This window comes from Dama dama, chromosome 14 (assembly GCF_033118175.1).
Source record: "Dama dama isolate Ldn47 chromosome 14, ASM3311817v1, whole genome shotgun sequence".
Classification (NCBI taxonomy): domain Eukaryota; kingdom Metazoa; phylum Chordata; class Mammalia; order Artiodactyla; family Cervidae; genus Dama; species Dama dama.
The window spans coordinates 43,819,915-43,843,731 of record NC_083694.1 but is presented as its reverse complement, the minus strand read 5'-3'; the positions used below and the strand labels follow the sequence as shown (position 1 = coordinate 43,843,731).

Sequence of the window (23,817 nt, the reverse complement as noted above, 5' to 3'; positions counted from 1 at the left end):
GACGCTGTGAGGTCCCCGTGGTGTGGGGAAGGATGAGGGATGCACGGGTTGGAGCTGGAACCCTGAGCGCTGTGTGAGCATCACAGAGCCCAACAGTGGTGAAGTCAGGAGGTCGGAGCAGACCACTGTGGGGTGTCTTGACAGCCAAGGGTCTGAGAGCAAGGCCTCTGTTTAGAGGCGACCAGCCAGGCCACTGAGGTGGGAGGATCTGGCTCAGACAGCCCGAAGCTGCCTGCCCTGCGGACCACGAGATACACGCCACACTGTGAGCTGTGTGGCGTGTGGGTGAGCGGATGTGCGGGGCCGCCCCAGGGCATTTCAGGGAAGGGGAGGGAAGTAGGGACAGGTGGGCACAGGAAGTTCTCTGAAGCAAAGACTTGGCCTTACTGATTGAATGTTGGGCTTCTGGACTCGACGTTTGCTGACACACCCCATACAGAAGCAAGCGCGTCTCTAATGGAATTCTACGCAAAGGCTCTTTCTTTCTTAACACAGGTGAAGCTCAGGTGAGTTACCAGGTTCGAGACAACCGTTGGCCAGAAGGACTCGAGTCCAACCTACTTGATTTTGAGGGAAACTCCCTGCGGGACTCCAACGCTGACAGCCGCCCCGAGGACGCTGTGCCTAGAGATCTTCCTCTCTGCTCCGTACTCCACCACCGTCCCGAAGAAGCCGGCCCTGCAGGGAGCAGACCAGTGAGCCAGCCAGGTCCCTTGCTCCTGCTCCCCCACCAGCCCTATCACCACTGGCAGCCGTCACCCAGGACGGAGGCCAGGCCCCCATCCCCAACTCCCTCGCCCTCCCACCACCCGCGGGGAGGACGTTCAGGATGGAAACCCCTGGTCAATGACCGGAGAGGAGTCTGACATCAGAAGCCGAGATCCTCAGGGTGGGATGGCAGGGTAGCAAGTCCCGCAGCCTCACAAGGGAGACGCAGATTAACCCTAGCAGGTGCCCGACGGCACAGACCAGGTGGACTCCTGCGTCAGCCCGGCCAGCACTCACTTCAGGGACCCCTTCACTCGCGTCTGGTCGTCATCCTGGAATTTGTGCTGATAGCTGATGAGTGCGAAGGAGTGAGGGATTCCAAGCTGGGGAGGTGAAGAGAGAAAAGGCAGCTGAGACCGAGCTGAGGGGGTCACTCCACCCGGCAGCTGAGCACTGTCCGGGGCAGGGGGCTTGTCCCACAGGGTGTGTAAAAATCTACCTGGAGCTGATCTTTACAAACTGGGAGATTTCACTTAAAAACCCAGTCTTCTGACTTCTCAGGAAAAATAAAAACTCTTGCACCCGAGCATGCGTTCTCACAGGGCAGCAGCTGCCTCGAGCTCCTGCCCGGCCACCACAGCACCCCGACCCTGATCCTGTGGCCTTCAGCAGAAAAGACTCACTTTATGACGGGTGGAACACAGCTCCCCTGGAGCCTGAGCACAACCCTGTTTCAGCTCCTGAGGGCGGATGGATAGAACCTGCCTTTGGCCCTGCAGGCAACAGACTTGGGGGTGGGGGACAAGGGACTGGAGGAGGGTCCCCCTGAGCTGTCCTCACCTGCAGGGCCACGGTGAAGTGGCTGGTCTTGGTGTCCCGGACGATGCTGGTGTTCATGGCTGACTGGACGCCCCAGCGCCACTGCAGGTAGCCCACCGTATTCTTGTCCAGGTTCCGGGCCAGGACGGTGGTGAGGCCCGGCCGGATGCCGCGGGACGAAAACTGCAGGGCACAGTGTGTCGTCACAAAGCTGGGGGGATACACAGAGAAAGGGCCCTGGATGACACTGGGCTTGCTGCCAGGCTTGGCTGCTTCCTCTCCGCCAGTCCCCACCCTGCTCACCATCACTCCCACGGCTTCCCAGGTGGCTCCCCGCAAGGGGGCAGGAGGGTGATCTGGGGACTCAGTCCACTTATCCCCCCACCCCATCCCATTCCAACTGCAGCCACAACTGCAGAGGCACCTGTGTGTCTGCGTTTCTAAACCAGCAGGTCAAATCCTGCTGCAAGTTAGAACCACCTGCAGGCTCCCACCCCAGGTGTGCTGACTTATAGACTCGGCATGGAAAAGCCGGTCAAGCGGTGCTAACGTGAGGCCATGTCTAAGTGCCTCTCACCCAGAGCCCGCCCCAGACCAATGGAATCATTTTTCTGGGGGGCGGTGGGCAGGCATCAGTGTAGTTTCCAAAGCTGCCGTGTGAGGCTGAAGAGCACCCACAGCCACAAAGTACTGACTGAAGCTGCTTGAAAAGCTAGAAAACTGTCCCTCTGCCAGGCCTGTGAAGTTCTGTTTCCAAGGGAGTCAGCCCCACCTTCTGGTTAAACAGGGGTATTTCATTTCAGTAACAAAGGGATTCACAGAATTTTACTAGAAGATGAGCAAACAGCTGGTCTCCAGTGAGCAGCCCTCACTAGATGGATGCCTGTTTAGTTTTTCTCCTTCCTAAGCTCTTCCCCACTGGCTCAGACTGGCTCAGACAGTCGAGTCTGCCTGCAATGCAGGAGACCTGGGTTCGATCCCTGGGTCAGAAAGATCCCTTGGAGACGGAAATGGCAACCTACTCCAGTATTCTTGCCTGGAGAATCCCATGTATGGAGGAGCCTGGCAGGTTATAGTCTATGGGGTTGCAAAGAGATGGACACAACTGAGTGACTAAGACTTTCACTTTCACTTTCCTCTGGGTATCTGTGTCTCACTTTTGCCACTAAAATAATAATACACGTGGTAACTGATGACATTTGCTCCTGTGCACACAAAACTCTTTCCAAGACCAGACGAATGAGGAACCAACCCCTTGCTCTCCATAAGGCCCCCAACCGAAGCCTGCCCTCATTTATCTGACACTCCAGCCACACCAGACAGAGGTCCCATTATTCTACTTTGGCTACAGTGGGATCTGGAGTCGGAGGGGCAAGCAGATAGAGGACAGATAAAAGTCACCCTGAGATGTCAGGCAGCAACATTTTAAAAAAATCAAAACATAAAGAATGAGATCTCTGCTTAATCAAAGTAATATGATTTCGTGTTCTTATGGAGCGTGTCCTAGAGAGAGATGAACTCTGGGGAGAGAGCAGTAAGGCAGGCACTGCCCGGGGAGACTAAGAACATCCCACAGGCTGCCTGCCAGGCTCTGGGCTGATTCCACCCCCACCAACAGTCACCAGTTTGGACTTGGAAGTAATTTGACCCTGGGACTCGGGCACCCATAAGAGCAGATAGAGTATTAATTAGTTGGTATTCTTTCTATAAATCTTCATGATCCTAAGTCTGATAAACCAGGCACCATGATGAAATTCAATTCCAGACACGCAAAAGCTGCAGCATGGGAGGTGACAATCCTAAGCAGACAAGGTTAGGAAAACACTGATATGGATACATACTACCCACCGGAAGTTCTAGTTAAAAGCCTAAATCCCTGTGTCTGTCCCAGACCCAGTGGGTCCAGGTCCCAGAGCAGAGGCCAGAGAAACCATGCGGGGGTCCCCGAGCCAGGGCATCTGGTTCACCCCACGCCCTCTGCCTGGAAGTCCCGCTCATCTCTGCATGGGACTCTGCTCATCTCCACCAGCTTCCATCTCCATCTGTCAAGAAGCCAAGCCCTCTCTCACAACACCACTCACTCTGTGCATCACATGGCTCTGCACACTTGCCTTTACCAGGAACTGAGGGTAGGCTCGTACATGAACATCTGACTGGGGATGAAATACTATTCTTTCTTTTTTAAAAAAGATGTTACAATCCCTGGGTTGGGAAGATCCCCTGGAGGAGGGCATGGTAACCCACTCCAATATTCTTGTCTGGGGAATCCCATGGACAGGAGAGCGTGGTAGGCTACAGTCCATAGGGTTGCAAAGAGTTGGACACGACTGAAGCGACTTAGCACACTCTCGAGTTGTGGTATGCAGGCTTCTCACGGTGGTGGCTTCTCTTGTCATGGAGCACAGTCTCTACAGCATGGGCTTCAGTAGTTGTGGCTTGTGAGCTCAGTTGCTCTGTGGCATGTGAGATCTTCCTGGACCAGGGACTGAACCCGTCCCCTGCACTGGTGGTCAGATTCCCAAACTCTGGGCCACCAGGGAAGCCCTGCTTTTCTTTTCAGACATGTGCTCCTTTTCAGGACTCCTTCAGCTGCATTTCAGTCCCCAGATGAACGCGCTGTTTATCCTCCTCCCAGTTCTTCTACCTGAGCTCACACAGGTACCCCTAGTGGGGAATAAGGACACCTGTGTGTCCTACAGGGGACAGTGCTAGGGGTGCAACATCAATGCAAAAGCAAAGATGAAGCTGGGGTGGGGGCAGTTTAATGTTCTGGCGTAACACAAAACTATCAGAGAGACAGGTAGACAGGCTACCTCACTCACTGCCTCACTGCTTGGTAAAGTCCCACTCCAAATCCGAAACGGTTCTCTGCGACAAAGAAATGACCCACTAGTGCATAAAGACTCAGACCAGGGCCCACTTCTCTGTGAACGTGCACTCCCTCCAGGGCCTCACATCATGGTGCTCACAGCCCACGGGACCAGGCAGGGGCCTCATCCCCACAGAGCAGGAACCTGAGGACCATGGAGGGCCTGGCCCCGGACTGGGACGAGAGCAGACCCCTCCCACCCCACTGCCCAATCCAGTGCTATCTGCACCAAGCACGCTGCCCGGACCCCGTGCCAGCATGGCAGGGTCTGCCCGCAGTGACCGTGCAGGTCAGAGAAGGTGACTCCAGATGACCTGACAAGCAAAAGACACAGGCTATGGTCTAAATCCACAAAGACCACCAAAGGGCATTTGTCTCGATATACTTACCATCTTGGTGTGAGATTACGGAACAGCTTCAGGCCAAATAAAGGCCCCTGCAGATCCCCAGCTCCAAATTCTAACTGTTCAAAAAAAAAAAAAAGGAAAAAGAATTCATGGTTTTTTCCTCACAGCAGTAACCAAGGTCTCAGGAAGCGCTTCTGGTTCTAATTTCTTCATTTAATTCAAAGCCACCAGCCCTCGCCAGGCCTCTAAAAGTAGGGGCAGGAAGGATTTTATCGCATTCTAACTTCTGACAAAGGGAGATGACTATGTGCACAGATCCAAAGGAGGGTTTCAATGAGGTGAGTCTCCTCAAGGAGCCCCTCCCCATACAGCGCTGTGGGCTCCCGGTCCCCGTCGCCCTAGCTGGGGCCATCCGCACACCGCCTTCTGCCAGTGGGTGCGGCCCCACCCGAGCAGTGCTGGCTTCTGTGCGGGCCCATCTGCTCTGCCTCCCCGTCTGCAGGTCTCACAGGTGACTGGAGATGGCTCTCAGGGGTCTGACGTGAAAACCACCAGCAGCTCTGCTCTCACAGCCATGAAGTCCAGCCGATCCTGGCTGCCTCATTACTAGTCTGGGTGACTTTCAAGGCAACTCCTCAATGTTAATTTGATGCAGCTCAATTTGCTTGGCAGAACTGGCTGTTTAATGACTGCCGAGCAGCAAACCAGCGCACTGAGACGGAGGTGACCCGCCTTCCGAATCGTGCAGGAGAAGGGAAGGGCCTGCAGGCTTGTTTAAGGAACAGAGATGCTGAGTTTCTAGATTTCTGGAAGCTCCAGGGGAATCCTGTTGCTCTGTCCTGACTGTGAGCTGCCTGGCAGGCTCATCCCGCCCCTCAGATGTGAGACACAGGTTTCTAGTGGGGACCATCAGTTGATACAAGTTTGACAGCTTCACCCTGTTACACCCGATGTGGCCACTGAGGTCATTCTGAGGGTGGGCTCTGTGGCTGACAACCCGACCCCCTGCTGGCGTGCTTACCTCTCCCCAGCCCTTTGCAGAAGTGACTCGTCTGAGTGCGAAGTTAATGGAACCCCCTCCATTCCCATTCTGGGTTGAGAGGCTTCCAGAGAGGATGGCTGTGTCTGAAGCTGTCAGGGGTGCCTAGGAAATGATATCAGCCAGTAATACAGTAATCGAAGTAACCGGAAGTGCCGAGGACAGCAGTCTGCCCAACGCGCCCTGAGTGTGAGGCAGAAGCACATGTGTGTCTGTGGCTTGAGTGGGCAGGATGTGGGCCTGCCGAACCTCTCTCCCATTATGCCACCACGATCAGGTTTTGCAAAAGCTTGAACGCGCAAATTCCAAAAAACCAGGAGCAATGTTGGGCTAGATGCTGGTTTCCAGCGTCCCCTCAGCATCAGGCTCCATGGTGATATCACTCATGGGGACGTCCAGGACTCCCCAGTCCTGCCTGCGACCACACTGACTGACTGGAAGCCCCAGGAGGGGGAGAGTTTCCCTGAGTTGGGACTTCACGTTCCAGGCTTATGCACTTGAGCAGAAGTGGATGAGCTGAAGGGGCAGAGGCCTGCTGTAACCATCAGCAGATGGCCCAACACTGCCAAGTCCCAACATTGGCCAGAGAGATGACCCCAGGGCTCAGCACACAGGAGTATGTGCCTTCAAACTAAGACCCATTCCTGGAATTTCCCAGAGATCTGGTTTTGCTCCTAAAATCATCATGACCTTGGCTCCCACTTCTCCTAGACCATGAGCATGGTGGTGGCTCTCCACCAGCTGCTGGAGAGCCCCGAGACCCTGAAGCTAAGTGCCACCCTACCCCCCACCCCGTACTCATGCCACTAACATGTGGGTCAGGAAAGCAGGATAAACAAGGTTGTGACTGGAGCTATTCTTTTTTCAAGTGGCTAACTGCATCCTTTCATGAATAAAGATGAGAAAACCCTGAGCAGACTTTCATTCCAGCCGTGTGCTGTGCTGCACCTCGTTAACCCAAGCTCCCCCCAACCCAAGCCCCCCTGCACAGGGGGACGTGTCTGTGCACTTTACCTCAATGGACTGTGATATGTGCATCTTGTTAATTTCAATCTGTGGAAAGCCACTTCCGGACACATCCTCATACTCCTCCTCGTAGCGATCAAAAAGGTCAGTGGCATCGATGCCAACACTGATGGTCCCCTGTGGTAGAAAAATAAGCTGTCAGCACCAGGCCTGGGATTTGTGGGAAGAAAGACAATACTACACACTCCAGCAGCCTCGGGATGCGCTGGGCACTCACAACTTCACTCACCCACAGAGTATGAATGTCACAGCTCACACCAAACAGTGGCCGAGCACCAACGTCTTCTAGAGTCAGAAAACCAGGCGTGAAGTGGGCCAGTGATTTACTGAGGACAAGTGGTGGGAAAGGAAATGAAACTGCCCTGCTCATGGCTCTCTATTGCTTATCTATGGATTTAATCCACAAATGCAGAAAACAACCAGAAACTAGCTACATGGGAGAAACACTCTTAATATTAAATTCTAAACACTGATATGTCACAAAGTACCTTAAATTTCTTTAAAACATAAAAAAATACCTTCAAAGACAGAGAAGTGCAAACCAAATTATATACAAATGGGAGGTTTAAAAATTATTCTGCCTCAAGTTATGAGAAACAGAACCCCCTGTTCTCTCAGGAAACAAGCTAAAATTTTGCTGACTGATAAAAATGTTCTTTACTCAGGAAATCAATATTTATTATTTTCTGTTACTGTCGTAAGACTTTTCAAATTAGCAGATACTTTTTTTAAAAAAAAATGTGATTTGGCCCTGTCAGGTCTCAGCTGTGGCGCAAAGCATCTCTGTTGCAGCGTGCAGGCTCTCCAGTCATGGTGTGTGGGCTTCCTTGCCCTACAGCATGCAGGGTCTTAGTTCCCTGACCAGGGCTCGAACCCATGCCCCCAGCACTGCAGGGTGGATTCTTAACTACTGGACCACCAGGGAAGTCCCTCAAATGGGCAGCTACCTTAGTCCAACATATAAAGACATGACTCCACACACATTTTCATTAAATTCTCTGCAGTGCATGAAAAAAACTTTATTGAGGTTTAATTTACATATAATATAAACTGCTCCTGTTTGAAGTGTGCAATTTCATGAGTTTTGACAGGTGTGTACACTTGTGAAACCACCTCCAAAATCACTATACAGAACACTTCTATCACCCCAAAAGAAGCTTAGGAGAATGTGTTTTTCTCCTGGGGAAGGGAACTTGTGAATGAAAATGTGTGAGGGAAACGCAGGAGACAGTGAGTATCCATCTGCCTGTGAGGAGTGCCAGGGGAGGAGGAGGCAGAGGGGCTGGAGGCTGCCGGGCCTGGGTGGTCACGGGAAACGTCACAGGTGGGATTTATCTGGGGTAATACAGTTTAACCCTGATGTTTTGGTTGGCTCAGCAATCCCCCTAGATGTTTTTAAAAAAAAGTGATATCATCACCTACAATATTTTCATCACCATCACTATACAGTCCATGGAATTCTCTAGGCCAGAATACTGGAGTGGGCAGCCTTTCCCTTCTCCAGGGGATCTTCCCAACCCAGAGATCGAACCCAGGTCTCTTGCACTACAGGTTTACCTTCTTTACCAGCTGAGCTACCAGGGAAGCCCATTTTCATCACCAACAGGAATCAAACCTGTGTCCCCTACACTGGCTGGCAGATTCTTATCCACTGTGTCACCAGGGAAGTCCCTATAAACCGTTTCTCAACACTGACCATCCACGGTGCTAATTCCAGCCATATGAAAATTAAAAGCCTCAGATCTGCCTTAGAAACACCAGCATTTTCAACACTGAGTTGTTCTTTAAAGAGTATGGCCAAGAGTGAGGCTGCCAGCAGCAGGGATATTTACATACAGGTGTGGAAAAAATGACTTTTCATTTAGATAAAAAGGTAGTTCCTCTATGTTAATTTCACTCTTTTTTCCATGCTAAGGTTCACAAGGCACACATGAAAGATACAGCAATAGCTGTTTGTAAGCTGGTATCAGCAGAAGCTCACAACTGCTAATGCACCAGTTTTACATCGGTGTCAACCAGATGTTTCAAATGAAAAATGACTTTGATTTGCTGAAGGTTAAACACCCGACATGACTATAAATGTCACAGTAAACGCGGTCAGAAAGCCCCACGCTGAATGTAAAATGGTGTGCTTTTGTGGTGATACTCAAACACCAATTTTGGTGAAGGTACAGCCTCCTGGTAAAAGTGTTTTAATTAAATCAAGAAACCCATGGAGCAGAAATAGTCTTAGAATTATAGTGTACACAATGCATAATTTTGTTAAAATGAGCTGTGATATTCTGCCTACGGAAAGTAAAGCTAAAGTTATCAAAATACACAAACACTTTTGTGTATTCAGAATAAAAAGATCATTTCTTGTGAAGCCTATTCTGAATATAAGAACTGCAGCATGTGTTAAACCTGTGTATTAGGAAACCGTGAACCTTTGTAGAACTGCTTTTAAAAACCCTTAAATCATGCAATTTTTAAATATTTAAGAAACTGCAATCATTGAAAACTGTGTAACTAAGAATACTGTGAAACAGATCTCTCGAGGAAGGAAAAACTAAACAAATAAAACGAGAGCTCTGTTTATTGCATTTTGAAATTCCATAATGGCATTTTGGAATATCTCAATTTTGGGTAGGAATTGTCTGGTGAAGCTGTCATTTTCAATTAAATTTATATTCTTTCCTGGAATGAGATGAAATTAACAAGGTTTGCCTACAGTTTTATGGCATCTCAACTTGAAGCATTCAAAAGATCATAAACAATTTATTTCAGAAATTTGTCAAAGAGAAAAAATACTCTGAATGGAGGCAAAAAGACAACACCTGTGAAAAATATTTACATGTTCTGAAACAAAGAAATTTAAAATTGAGAGTATTTTCTCAATTAAGAATACTACAGTTTAGACCACAATAACAAATTATGGTGAGGATGCAAAGAAAAGGGAACCCTACCACACTGTTGGTGAGAATGTAAACCAGTGCAGCCACTGTGGAAAGGTTCCTTAAAAAACTAAAACAGAGCTACCATATGATCCAGCAATCCCATTCCTGGGTATAGAGCCAAAGAAAATGAAAACACTAATTGGAAAAGATGTATGTACCCCTAACAGGAGCAGAAGATATTAAGAAGAGGGGGCAAGAATACACAGAAGAACTGTACAAAAAAGATCTTCACGACCCAGATAATCACAATGGTGTGATCACTCACCTAGAGCCAGACATCCTGGAATGCGAAGTCAAGTGGGCCTTAGGAAGCATCACTACGAACAAAGCTAGTGGAGGTGATGGGATACCAGTTGAGCTATTTCAAATCCTGAAAGATGACGCTGTGAAAGTGCTGCACTCAATATGCCAGCAAACTTGGAAAACTCAGCAGTGGCCACAGGACTGGAAAAATCAGTTTTCATTCCAATCCCAAAGAAAGGTAACGCCAAAGAATGCTCAAACTACCACACAATTGCACTCATCTCACATGCTAGCAAAGTAATGTTTAAAATTCTCCAAGCCAGGCTTCAGCAATACATGAATCGTGAACTTCCAGATGTTGAAGCTGGTTTTAGAAAAGGCAGAGGAACCAGAGATCAAATTGCCAACATCTGCTGGATCATCAAAAAAGCAAGAGAGTTCGAGAATAACATCTATTTCTGCTTTATTGACTATGCTAAAGCCTTTGACTGTGTGGATCACAATAAACTGTGGAAAATTCTGAAGGAGATGGGAATACCAGACCACCTGACCTGCCTCTTGAGAAACCTGTATGCAGGTCAGGAAGCAACAGTTAGAAGTGGACATGGAACAACAGACTGGTTCCAAATAGGAAAAGGAATACGTCAAGGCTGTATATTGTCACCCTGCTTATTTAACTTATATGCAGAGTACATCATGAGAAACGCTGGGCTGGAGGAAGCACAAGCTGGAATCAGGATTGCCGGGAGAAATATCAATGACTTCAGATATGCAGATGACACCACCCTTATGGCAGAAAGTGAAGAAGAACTAAAGAGCCTCTTGATGAAAGTGAAAGAGGAAAGTGAAAAAGTTGGCTTAAAACTCAACATTCAGAAAACTAAGATCATGGCATCTGGTCCCATCACTTCATGGCAAATAGATGGGGAAACAGTGGAAACAGTGGCTGACTTTATTTTTCTGGGTTCCAAAATCACTGCAGATGCTGATTGCAGCCATGAAATTAAAAGACACTTACTCATTGGAAAGAAAGTTATGGCCAACCTAGACAGCATTTTAAAAAGCAGAGACATTACTTTGCCAACAAAGGTCCATCTAGTCAAGGCTATGGTTTTTCCAGTAGTCATTTGTGGATGTGAGAGTTGGACTATAACGAAAGCTGAGCGCTGAAGAATTGATGCTTTTGAACTGTGCTGTTGGAGAAGACTCCTGAGAGTCCCTTGGACTGCAAGGAGATCCAACCAGTCCATCCTAAAGGAGATCAGTCCTGGGTGTTCATTGGAAGGACTGATGCTGAAGCTGAAACTGCAGTACTTTGGCCACCTGATGTGAAGAACTGACTCATTGGGAAAGACCCTGATGCTAGGGAAGATTGAAGGCAGGAGGAGAAGGGGATGACAGAGGATCAGATGGTTGGATGGCATCACCGACTTGATGGACATGGGTTTGGGTGAACTCCGGGAGTTGGTGAGGGACAGGGAGGCCCAGCGTGCTGCAGTTCATGGGGTCGCAAAGAGTCAGATACGACTGAGTGACTGAACTGACGTACCCCTAAGATATATCACAGCAGCATTATTTACAAAAGACAAGGAAGCAACCTAAAGGGTCCATGGACAGAGGAACAGATAGGGAGGATGTGGTACATATATACAATGCAATACTACTCAGTCATAAAAAAGGACAAAAGCTTGTCACTTGCAACATTTATGGACCTAGAGGGTATTATTTTTTAATATAAATGGAGCACAATCTATAAAGATTTCGAGTCATTATGTTGTACACTTGAAACTAAAATAATACTGTAAATCCATTATACCTCAATTTTAGAAAAGATGCTCAGTGAAATAAGTAAAAGAAAAAGAATATTACAGTATACAGAGAAGAATCAAATATGCCAAAAATGTCAAAATCTACTAAATAAATTTGCTCTTTGTATGAATATGGTCGGCAATGTTATGAAGCAAAAAAAAAAAAAAAAGACACTGAAAAGACATTCTTCAGAAAAACAGCAGTGACACAGTGTGGCCTTGAGAATCCCGCTCGCGGGAACCCCAGGCTTCACAGAGTCCCTCCTTGACCTGCATGGGCCCAGGACTCGCCTTCGTCCAAGAGGATGCTGTGGACGGGTTGGCGCAGACTCCAAGGCTAGGTCATAAGGGACCCTGCAGCTTCATCTGGGAATGTGCTTTTGAGGGGGAATTAGCTACCCTGTAACAACCTGAGTATCCTGGGCTGCTGGGCTGGGAGGAAGCCTGACCTAAAGTGGGGAGAGGTTGCATATGAGAAATGGCAGGCCACCCTCGGCCACCCCAGCTGCAGTTATGAGGGGCACCCGTGTGCCTCTTCTACAACAGGACACAGCTGCCATCAGCTGTGAGCACACGAGCACACTCCAAGTGAGAGCCTCAGGCTGAGTCCCATTATCCCACGGGCGTGTGAGAGGAGATCAAATCGTTCTCACAAGCCACTGAGTTCTGGAGTGGTTTGTCATGCAGTAATACGTAACCAGAACACAAAATACCAGAGAGAGAACTTACTGAAGTATGTGAGTGTGTGCCAAGAATAATGAGTCTGCTTCTGTTACTTTCTTGTAAACATCCCTTTCACTCTCAAAAATGTCCTGGTTTGGATGATGAATGGCACAGTTGCCCTGCCTACAGGTCACTGTGAGGACGCTGGCTGACCATGAAGGACGTGAGCCACAGAGCGCAGAGCAGAGCCACCTGGCCTGACCCGCCGGCTCCTCTGGCTCTGTGCTGGGGCCAGGAGGGAAGCAGGGTCATGAACCACTGATTCACGAGCCACTGACTTACATATGTGGGTTTCGTCACTGGCCAACTCATGCAACTCATGACAGTTTTCAGTCTGTTTTCTCATTCTAAGTGAGAGGGGAAAGTGTTAGTCGCTCAGTGGTGTCTGACTCTTTGCGACCCCACGGACTGTAGCCTCTCAGGTTCCTCTGTCCATGGGATTCTCTGGGCAAGAACGCTGGAATGGGTAGCCATTCCCTTCTCCAGGGGATCTTCCTGACCCTGGGATTGAACCTGGGTCTCCCACATTGCAGGCAATTTTTTTTTTTTTTAAACCATCTGAGCCACCAGGGAAGCCCCTTTTCTTTCTAAAATAGTTATTTGCTTGGCTGCACCAGGTCTTAGTTGTGGCACACAAAACCTTAGTTGTAGCACATGGGATCTTAGTTCCCTGACCAGGGATCTAACCTGGGTGCCTTACATTGGGAACTTGGAGTCTTAAGCACTGGACTAGCAGGGAAGTCCCTCAGTTGGTTCTTTAAAGAAAGGCAATCAGGGACTTTCTGGACCCACTGACTAAGACTCTGTACTCCCAATGCAGGGGGCATGGGTTTAATCCTGCTTGGGGAACTAAGATCCCATATGTCACATGATGCAGCCAAACAAATAAATAAAGACATGCAATCAAACCAAAGGCAAATAATGAAAACCCTTCCAATATTTATATCTCTTTTACTATTTGTCTAGTTGTATTGGCTAAAACTTCCAGAATAACATTAAAGTCGGTTTTCTTTCCTTTCCCAAAGAAAACCTCTGCAATGATAAACATCTGTGTTAACTCCATACTGACAATCAACTGACTCACCAGAGGGTACAGCAGACTCTAGAAGTTTAAAAACAGTGCTCAAAGCATCACTTTCTCTCAACTATTTTGTTGTTTCTTTAAATAAGGCCCAAATAGTCGAAAACTCCAATGAGCTGGTCACTTTTATGATTTGACAGCCTTTGGTGCTGATTCAAGTTTATGGAAAATGACTGCCCCGTCCCCCCCCAAAAAAGAAAGAAAATGACCCGGAGGGGTGGAGAAGTGAGAACGTGAGGCTCAGGTGCCAGCCATGTCTGAGGAGCCGCCCCAGACAGGGACTGATCAGGTCACTGTGAGGCTGCAAGGACAGGTCCTCCTCACTTCAGAGAGTGGTCCTGATGCTTGCTTTCTGCTCTCCTTCTGCTTCCAGGAAAATGACCTTCTGAAAACTGACTGGTCACAGCACCAGAATTAGACTTCCCTATGAGTCAAACAGGGTTTGGCTGCAACTTACAATTCATTTTCACTTCCAACATAATATGCTTTTTATACAGTGGAAAGACATGACTCAGGAATGAGAGGCAGATTTGGGTTAGACTTCTTCCAACCACTAACTCAATATATGCAAGCTTATATCGTTTTATTATTAAATTGGTACTAAATCAGATTTTAGTCTGATGGTGATTGCAGCCATGAAATTAAAAGATGCTTACTCCTTGGAAGGAAAGTTATGACCAACCTAGACAGCATTTTAAAAAGCAGAGACATTACTTTGCCAACAAAGGTCCATCTAGTCAAGGCTATGGTTTTTCCAGTGGTCACGTATGGATGTGAGAGTTGGACTACAAAGAAAGCTGAGCGCCGAAGAATTGATGCTTTTGAACTGTGGTGTTGGAGAAGACTCCTGAGAGTCCCTTGGACTGCAAGGAGATCCAACCAGTCCATCCTAAAGGAGATCAGTCCTGGGTGTTCATTGGAAGGACTGATGTTGAAGCTGAAACTCCAATACTTTAGCCACCTGATGTGAAGAACTGACTCACTGGAAAAGACCCTGATGATGGGAAAGACTGAAGGCAGGAGGAGAAGGGGACGACAGAGGATGAGATGGTTGGATGGCATCACCGAGTCGATGGACATGAATTTGAGCAAGCTCCAGGAGTTGGTGATGGACAGGGAAGCCTGGTGTGCTGCAGTCCATGAGGTCACAAAGAGTCAGACATGACTGAGCAACTGAACTGATTTTCCATAAAGTGATGGGACCGGATTCGGTGATCACTCTTTTCTGAATGCTGAGTTTTAAGCCAGCTTTTTGAGTTTTCAACTCAACTTACCAGGGTTTCTAAGGAAACTCGGTCCCAGCTGCAATGCCACCCCACTACCCCGCCCTGTAGTCTTTAATCCTGACACTTGGTTTATCAGCCATCTCACTGGCAGGATGCGGATGTAGCTACGACCCAGGTAAAAGAGCTTTCTATACATCCCTCCAGTTGGCCACCTTGCCTCTCCCCCAAAGATCCGCTTAATATCACAGCACTTTTTTGACCTGGTCCCTTCTTCTTTGGTGACATTACCCCAGTTTGTTCATTTTCAACACAGCCCATTTCTACATACGGTAAATTGCCCCTTTCTGCCACTGAGCACAACAAACATATGGGTTCAAACAGCTTTTCTTCTGCACGATTATCCTGTCAGCCAAGTCGATTCGGTTTATGACATTAGAGTCACTTCCATGGAACAGACTGAAGCCATAACGACCAACTCATTCCAAGGACTATAATCATTAGGCATGGCAACCAAAACAAATCTTTAAAAAAAAAAACTTTATGAAACTACTTTGGGCTTACATGTCTTCCTTGACACATTATTTTACATTTTTTTTTTTCCTGATAAAGTTGAATTGTGATTTTCAGCTATTATAGAAAACCACACTGATAAGATGGCCCTTCTAAAGTCAGGAAGACATAAACTTACCAGAGAGTTTATGTCAACCTCTGTAACAGTGAAAGGAGAACAAATGGTCCAAGGAACCCAGAAACAATCTCCATGAAACTCTTATGTAACAGGGTCCGAAAGAAAGGAGAGGATACTCTCAAAGTCAGACAATGAAGCCCACTAAACAATCTTTGACTTAATGCCCTGCTTCTTATGGGGTCTGGACAAGTTCATTAAAAAGGCAGTGAAAGTCTGACTTCCAGAACTGGCTGCTGTCCAGAGAGAGAGGATTTACAGGTATCAGCAAAAGAAAGGGATGACAGTAATCAATATGACGTGAACACGGCAGAGAACAAGCCTATCGCATGATCTTAAGGATGGAGAGAGGAAGGCCAGGGTAGTCCCCTCAGACCCCAGTCAGACTCAGCCCTCAAGGATTCAGACGAACCTCACCGTCTGTCTGACTGTAAATCCCCTCCCCAACACTGGCTCAATGTGGAGTGCCCTGGAGACCCTGGGACCCAACAACCTGAGCTTGGCATTTTCCAGCAGGAAATGCAGACAGAGGAATTTGATCGCACATGGCCTGAAAGACAGAAAACAGGTGACAAGGCTAAGGATTTTGGGGTCTGAGGATGTGACCCTATGCTCTGGGCCTCATGGCAAACCTCTCATTTCACACAGGAAGAAACCGAGCTAAGGCTGGAGAAGTGACTGGGTCCAGGGCCCAGAGCTGTGGATGGAGTCCGAATCCAGAGCCCTGATGCCAAGTGCGAGGCTCCCCAGGCTGCCCTGGCATACGTGGAGCCCGTGTGCTCGCTTGGGTCCCGCCAGCTGCAGGGCCAGAGGGAAGGAGGCGCCTGCTGGAGCTGGCACCCACTCCCTCCTTCCCACCCCGCAGCACCCTCACCCAAGGCAGGACTCACAGGTGGCTGAACACAGGGAAGGCACTGTACTTCGGCTAAGGGAGCAGGGGGGTGGTATCTGTAGACGGCCATTTCCAGAACCCAACTGACAGACTTCCTCTGAACAAACCCAGCTACTGGGGGCAATGGACCACCCGAGTGAGGTGAGTGCTTTCCATGCGGTGCTTATCAAGTCATTGAAGCAAGTTCTTAACCTCACCTCGGTATGCATACCACTTTGCACTTACAGAGCAGACTTGTCTGTCTCTAAGAAATTAATATCTATGTCATATTTCTTCAATCATTTAATAACTTGGCATGGTGGCTAGGATAAGCATCCTTATTTTACAAACTAGAAACCTGCACAGAGGTCAAAGGGTGAGCTCTGCATCCCGCATTACTGCATCAGAGGTGGTATTTCCAAACTACGGGTTTTTCCCACTTGATTTTTTTGCCTGTTCTTGGTACATACTCCAACTGGAAAATTCCTCCCCAGTGAACTCTTGTGAAAATGGAGAAATACCCACCCCAGTTTCAGGGGGTGTACTACGAACATTATCCAGTCTGCCGTTCCCCTCCCCTATAAGCCATGGTCCCCTGTGGGGTCCGGGTGACAGACTAGTGCAAGCCCCACGATCATCAGAAGGGTCCTCCTCCCTCTGGTCGTCAAAAAAGAGATCACCCCTCTCATCTTAGGATGAGAACACGCTAAACCTCACTGCTCATCTTGCAAAGCAAAACACTTGGAAATGAAATAAAAAATCCAGCTCGAAACCTCTCTTCAAAATGCTGCAGAGCCAACATCTGGTTATCACTCAGTACTTCTAGTTAGGAAATATCTTTATTTATCCGGCAGCACTTTATAGAAGTAGCGAAGTATTGGGAATCGTACAATATCCCGCATACCCGTGTGGAATGGTCACAGCTGTGCTTCCTCATTCCACACAAACATGGCCTGGAGACACATCTACATAGAAGCACAATAAACGATCACCGCGCACACCCAGATGGGCCATCTCATCCAGGACACAGAGGCATGGGCTGCTGTGACACTCTTTCCCCCTCACTGCTCTGATGGCAGCAGAACTTCAGCCAGCAAAGCAAAGACCCCACAGGAACAGCCCACTCCTGCCAGGCACCCCTCCCCGCTCCTGGACCCTGACCTCCACCTGCCAACGCTGACATCTGCCCAGACTCCCTCTGGTGTGCTGGCTGGACCCCAGAGAAGGGAACCCTTCAGGATGGTTCAGAGCACCTCGGAGATTTTCAACCGTCTCAACATCTCACAGCCCTTGATTGGTGCAGCCACTGTTTCAAGTCTCTGTCTTGGCTGACCCAAAGTAACTGTTCTGCTGAAGCTGTCACTCGCTGAAGGGGTGAAAAGGAGAGGCCCTGGCATTTACAAATACACCCTGCAATGTAACAGGATTTGAAGAGAAGGGAGTTCTCTGAATATGTGGGCCTTTAAATGATGTAGGGTCTTAGAAAAGTCCATTTTGTACAGTGCATGTGATCAGAAACTCCTAACATCAAGCTTCCCTCGTGTAAGCCAGCATTTGTTCTTTTCCTTTAGAATATCTTCAGGCTGCCTGCCGGGCTGTCCCAGCCACACTGACAGAGCCCGCCTGCTGAGTTTCCTTATTATTAAACACTGTGGAGCAGGAACCCTGGGCCAAGTGCAGTTAGTCATTCAGTACCACTGGCACCGTGAACTGACCGAGTTATCCTGTGTGTCATGGGACCGAGGTGCACAACCAGAACAATCTGCCTCCCTAATGAATCACAGGAAGGAGAGACCATAACTGGACTGAAAAGTAACTCTCAGACTCAGGCATGTCCCTGAGATATATGACTCGGCCTCCATCGGGAACCTGACTGACGGGTAAAAGAGGTCACCCTATGGCTGCAGAAACAGCCTGTTACCCGGTGTTCACGGTGCTGCTGTCCTGAGTGATGCACACATGGCCCCCACTTAATGCGGTTTGGAAACGCCCCATGGTCTGGGCTCTCTGGCCCTCCGTATCCTAACTGGTTTGCAAGGAACCCTGGGTCTCAGTGTGTGGGCAGGTGGCTGTCCTCTCTTGACACGGGCCTCTGGCTGATTCTTACAGTCAAGGGCTCGAGCAGCATGATTATAAGGATGGGTCCTTCACCAGCTGGCCCGTGCCCCTACTCGGGATGTCTCCTGTTTTGCCTTCTCTTCAGGCATCGCCAGCAGGCCTGCTAGTGGCCCTCCAGGCAGGCGCCACTCTGAGACCTGATAAGTGACACTCAGTTCTTCCCAATTCTCACGTCCTCACTGTAAGAGCCCACAGCACTGACCACGTCAGACTGCTGCTCCCCTCAGAACCAGACACTGACCTTGGGGTTGGTGCGTTGCTGCAGTCGCCTCTCCTCCCTCTCGCGCTGCAGCCGCTCAAACTCTTCTCTGATCTCGGCTGGCGTCCTCCTCCTTTCCACAACCTTAGGGTAGAAGTGAGAGAAGTCAACTGAGGACCCAGACGGTGAGAAAGACACAAAAGACGCGAGTGTTAACTGTGTCCTGGTGCTCCTCTCCCCCAGGACCGTGAGAGCCCCCAGTGAGACCAGGGGACCTTCCTGTCCAACCGTGTGGCCCCCAGTAAAGCCAGGTTCTCCTTCACACCTGCTCAGTCCCCAGTCTGTGCTCTCCCTCAGCACTCCAGACTGAAGTGATATTTTTTTTTGTCACTTGTCTGCGAGGCAGGAATCTTACTAAGAAAATGTCACCTCAAGTGTCACAGTTTAAATTTTCCAAGGAGCCCACCATAATGCAGGCTGAAAGAAACGTCCAGAGAGGGGCAAGGCCTCCGCAACAGCCCTGGCACATTTCCCTTGGGCTGGGCCTCCACCAGGGGCGCCCTTTGAGCTTCCTAGACCAACAACCTTAGGCCACGAGGTCTCAGTGTTTTAGCAGTAGGGAACTCTTCCTTCTACAACCTGAAATGAACCTTAGGATGTACGATGTCGGCTCTATATTGTTGGAGCATAAACAATACTCAGGTACCAATCGGCAGCCCTTGAGGACACACAGGGATGTCAGGCCTGTGAGCAGGTAAGGCATCCCACCTCAATCTTTCTTCAGTTCAGCTCAGCTCAGTTGCTCAGTCGTGTTTGACTCTTTGCAACCCCATGGACTGCAGCACGCCAGGCCTCCCTGCCCATCACCAACTCCCGGAGTTTACTCAAACTCATGTCCATTGAGTTGGTGATGCCATCCAACCATCTCATCCTCTGTCTTCCCCTTCTCCTCCTGCCTTCAATCTTCCCTAGCATCAGGGTCTTTCCCAATGACTCAGTTCTTCACATCAGGTGGCCAAAGTACTGCAGTTTCAGCTTCAGCATCAGTTCTTCCAATGAATATTCAGGACTGATTTCCTTTAGGATGGACTGGTTGGATCGCCTTGCTGTCCACGTGACTCTCAAGAGTCTTCTCCAATACCACAGTTCAAAAGCATCGATTCTTCGGTGCTCAGCTTTCTTTATACTCCAACTCTCACATCCACAAATGACTACTGGAAAAACCATAGCCTTGACAAGATGGGCCTTTGTTGGCAAAGTCTCTGCTTTTTAATATGCTGTCTAGGTTGGTGATAACTTTTCTTCCAAGGGGCAAGCATCTTTGAATTTTATGGCTCCAGTCATCATCTGCCGTGATTTTGGAGCCTCCCAAAATAAAGTCTGTCACTGTTTCCATTGCTTCCCCATCTATTTGCCATGAAGTGATGGGACCAGATGCCATCATCTTAGTTTTCTGAATGTTGAGTTTTAAGCCAACTTTTTCACTCTCCTCTTTTACTCACATCAAGAGGCTCTTTAGTTCTTCACTTTCTGCTGTAAGGGTGGTGTCATCTGCATATCTGAGGTTATTGATAATTCTCCTGGCAATCTTGACTCCAGTTTGTGCTTCACCCAGCCCAGTGTTTCTCATGATGTACTCTACATATAAGTTAAATAAGCAGGGTGACAACATACAGCCTTGATGTACTCCTTTCCCAATTTGGACCAGTCTGTTGTTCCTCGTCCAGTTCTAACTGTTGCTTCCTGACCTGCATACAGATTTCTCAGGAGGCAGGTCAGGGGGTCTAGTATTCCCATCTCTTTCAGAATTTTCCACAGTTTGTTGTGATCCACACAGTCAAAGGCTTTCGCATAGTCAATAAAGCAGAAGTAGGTGTTTTTCTGGAACTCTCTTGCTTTTTTGATGATTCAACAGATGTTGGCAATTTGATCTCTGCTTCCTCTGCCTTTTCTAAATCCAGCTTCAACATCTGGAAGTTCATGGTTTACGTACTGTTGAAGCCTAGCTTGGAGAATTTTGAGCATTACTTTGCTAGCCTGTGAGATGGGTGCAATTGTTGCGGTAGTTTGAGCATTCTTTAGCATTGCCTTTCTTTGGGATTGGAATGAAAACTGACTTTTCCAGTCCTGTGGCCACTGCTGAGTTTTCCAAATTTGCTGGCATATTGAGTGCAGCACTTCACATCATCTTTTAGGATTTGAAATAGCTCAACTGGAATTCCATCACCTCCACTAGCTTTGTTTTTAGTGATGCTTACAAAGGCCCACTTGACTTCGCAGGATGTCTGGCTCTAGATGAGTGATCACACCATCATGATTATCTGGGTCATGAAGATCATTTTTGTATAGTTCTTCTGGGTATTCTTGCCACCTCTTCTTAATATCTTCTGCTTCTGTTAGGTCCATACTGTTTCTGTCCTTTATTGTGCTCATCTTTCCATGAAATGTTCCCTTGGTATCTCTAATTTTCTTAAAGAGATCTCTAGTCTTTCCCATTCTATTGTTTTCTTCTATTTCTCTGCACTGACTGAGGAAGGCTTTCTTATCTCTCCTTGCTATTCTTTGGAACTCTGCATTCAAATGGGTATATCTTTCCTTTTCTCTTTTGCCTTTCACGTCTCTTCTTTTCACAGCTATTTGTAAGGCCTCCTCAGACAACATTTTGCCTTTTTGCATTTCTTTTTCATGGTGATGGTCTTGATCCCTGCCTCCTGTATAATGTCATGAACCTCCGTCTACAGTTCTTCAGGCACTGTATCAGATCTAATCCCTTGAATCTATTTCACTGTATAATCATAAAGGATTTGATTTAGGCATACCCGAATAGTCTAGTGGTTTTCCCTACTTTATAGCTCATCCAAAAGCAAGACAGTCTCTGAGATTTCAAACAGGCTGGGAAGGGCCACATGGGTCTTGAGTACCACACTTGTGAGAGAGGAACCTGCACCACATGATTCCCAAGGGCCCCAAAAGCTACAAGTCCATGAGGGACACTGAGAGTGGGCGCAGGATAGACACCACCAAGGTCATTGGAGGAAAGGGTCAAACAGTCCTGACCTTGTGGTAGTGGGAGAAACATAGGTGAGACCAGAGGGGCTACTCAGAAAACACCTACAAAGGCAGCTGATGTGAAAGAAAGCTATCTTGGAAATCACAAGTTTTAAAAATTATTCAAAAAATGCATGCTTATAGCAAGAAGTCAAAATGGTACAGAAAAATATGAAGTAAAAAGGTACAGTCCCTCCCCATACTCCTCCTTCTCACAGGCTAACAATTTTTTATGTATCTTCCTAAAAACCTATGTACATGTATGAATATATATATATTAAAATTAGCAGGGTCATATTACAGGCTTTGTGCAACCTGATTTTATTATTTGGCAATCCAGAAAAATAAATACAGGAGATGGCCTATCCCCTCAAAATTGAGAAATCTGTTCACTACCACTTTCAGCAAGTAAACAGAAAAAAATAATAAAAACATTTTCTCCTCTCCCATATAAATTGTTCACTACCAAAAAGGGGCAGGTGTTTCTTTTAAAGGAGGTTTTAAAATAAAAACACTGTTAAAATAAGCTAAGAACTGAAAGTCCAAATGGCACAGCAACGACTGCTCTGTGACCTCACAAAAACGTCCTCGGTGGTACTAAACTAACGCGGCCTGCTCACAACACTAGTGCTTAAAAACACTCAGCCTTGCCCATCTTTTCTTTTTTTTTGTCCAAGCCCCTTGGCTTATGTAATCTTAGTTCCTGGACCACAGATCAAACCTGGGTCCCGGATAGTGAAAGTATGGAGTCTTACCCACTGGACTGCCAGGAGGTGCCCGTGCACATCTATTTATGGCGCTTTCACTTCCCCAGAGTCACCCCATCTTGGACTGATGGGGTGCTCCCTCCACGGGGCCCAAAGCAGAACAAGATTTATTTTCAACAATTCCAGCTGTGTGACTTTTGCAAATGACTTTCTCTGCCACACTGTGTGACAGAATGAAGAGGCAAATATTCCAAAGGTGTTATGTCACTCTGTTTCTAGTCTATTTGACAGAAGTTTTGCAAACAGTTGGTATGAAATCAGAGCTAACAGCAGAGTCAAGCTGGCTGGCCACTCTAGAGGTGTGAACACCTTGGCTGGGCATCTCATTCTGACTCCCATGGGGCCCTTTACTATTTATTTATTTTTTTTCAAAAAACCATTTGTTTACTTCTTTTATTTTTGGCTGGGTCTTTACGTTGCAGAGAGCGGGGGTTACTCTGCAGCTGAGGTGCATGGGTGCTTTTCACTTGTCATTGCGGTGGCTTGTTGCTGTGGAGCACACGGGCTCTAGAGCACAGTCTCAGCAGTTGTGGCCCACAGCCTTAGCGGCTCCATGGTAAGTGGGGCCTTCCCAGACCAGGGATCCAATCTGTGTCTCCTGCATTGGCAGGGAAATTCTTTACCACTGAGCCACCAGGGACATCCCCCGCCCTTTACTGTTTACATTCTTCTCTACACAGAGAACATCATGGTGGAGAGTGGAAGATGCCTAATCCAGCTGCAAGTCACTTTTTCTTCCCTTGGGTAACCCTTAGATACATGTACCTGGAACACAGCATCCAAAAGCATGTTAAATTGGAAAGTACAGTTGAAAAGATATTTTCAATATTTTTCATCAGTGAAGTGTATCACATGCAGCCCATGAGTCTGTACACCTGCACGGTCCGCCCTGATCACTTATCAGCTAGGTCTATCCTGTGCTAGCCAGATGACTTATCCTGCAGATGAGGGGATGCACAGACCAGTAGAAGCAGATGGCGCAGTGGGAGGAGGACAGAGACCCAGGCTTTCTGACATCACCTGAGAGAACCTCCTGGAGAACTCAGGTGAGTCACTTTACAAAGTGGACTTTCACTTCAGCTTCCTCCTATAAATGCTTCTAAATTACACAGTGTATGCATGCTAGGTAACTTCAGTCATGTTCAATTTTTTGCCACCCCACGGACTGCAGTCCACCAGGCTCCTCTGTCCATGGGACTTTCCTGGCAAGAATACTGGAATAGGTTGCCATTCCCTTCTCCAGGGGATCTTCCTGATCCAGGGATAGAACCCAGGTCTCTTACATCTCCTGCACTGGCAGGTGG

At 47.9% G+C, this 23,817-nt stretch overlaps 1 protein-coding gene across 1 annotated transcript in view; it reads right to left on the bottom strand.

Annotated features, from left to right (window-relative positions):
• The window catches only part of DNAJC11 (DnaJ heat shock protein family (Hsp40) member C11), a 62,463-nt gene that overhangs the window by 8,735 nt on the left and 29,911 nt on the right, over nt 1-23,817 (bottom strand). The window contains exons 4-10 of the mRNA XM_061160493.1: nt 18,741-18,842; nt 6,797-6,925; nt 5,765-5,887; nt 4,786-4,859; nt 1,549-1,738; nt 1,006-1,091; nt 562-678 (exon numbers count right to left, since the gene is read on the bottom strand). Coding sequence (XP_061016476.1) covers nt 562-678; nt 1,006-1,091; nt 1,549-1,738; nt 4,786-4,859; nt 5,765-5,887; nt 6,797-6,925; nt 18,741-18,842 — 821 coding nt within the window. The remainder of the gene's footprint in view (nt 1-561; nt 679-1,005; nt 1,092-1,548; nt 1,739-4,785; nt 4,860-5,764; nt 5,888-6,796; nt 6,926-18,740; nt 18,843-23,817) is intronic.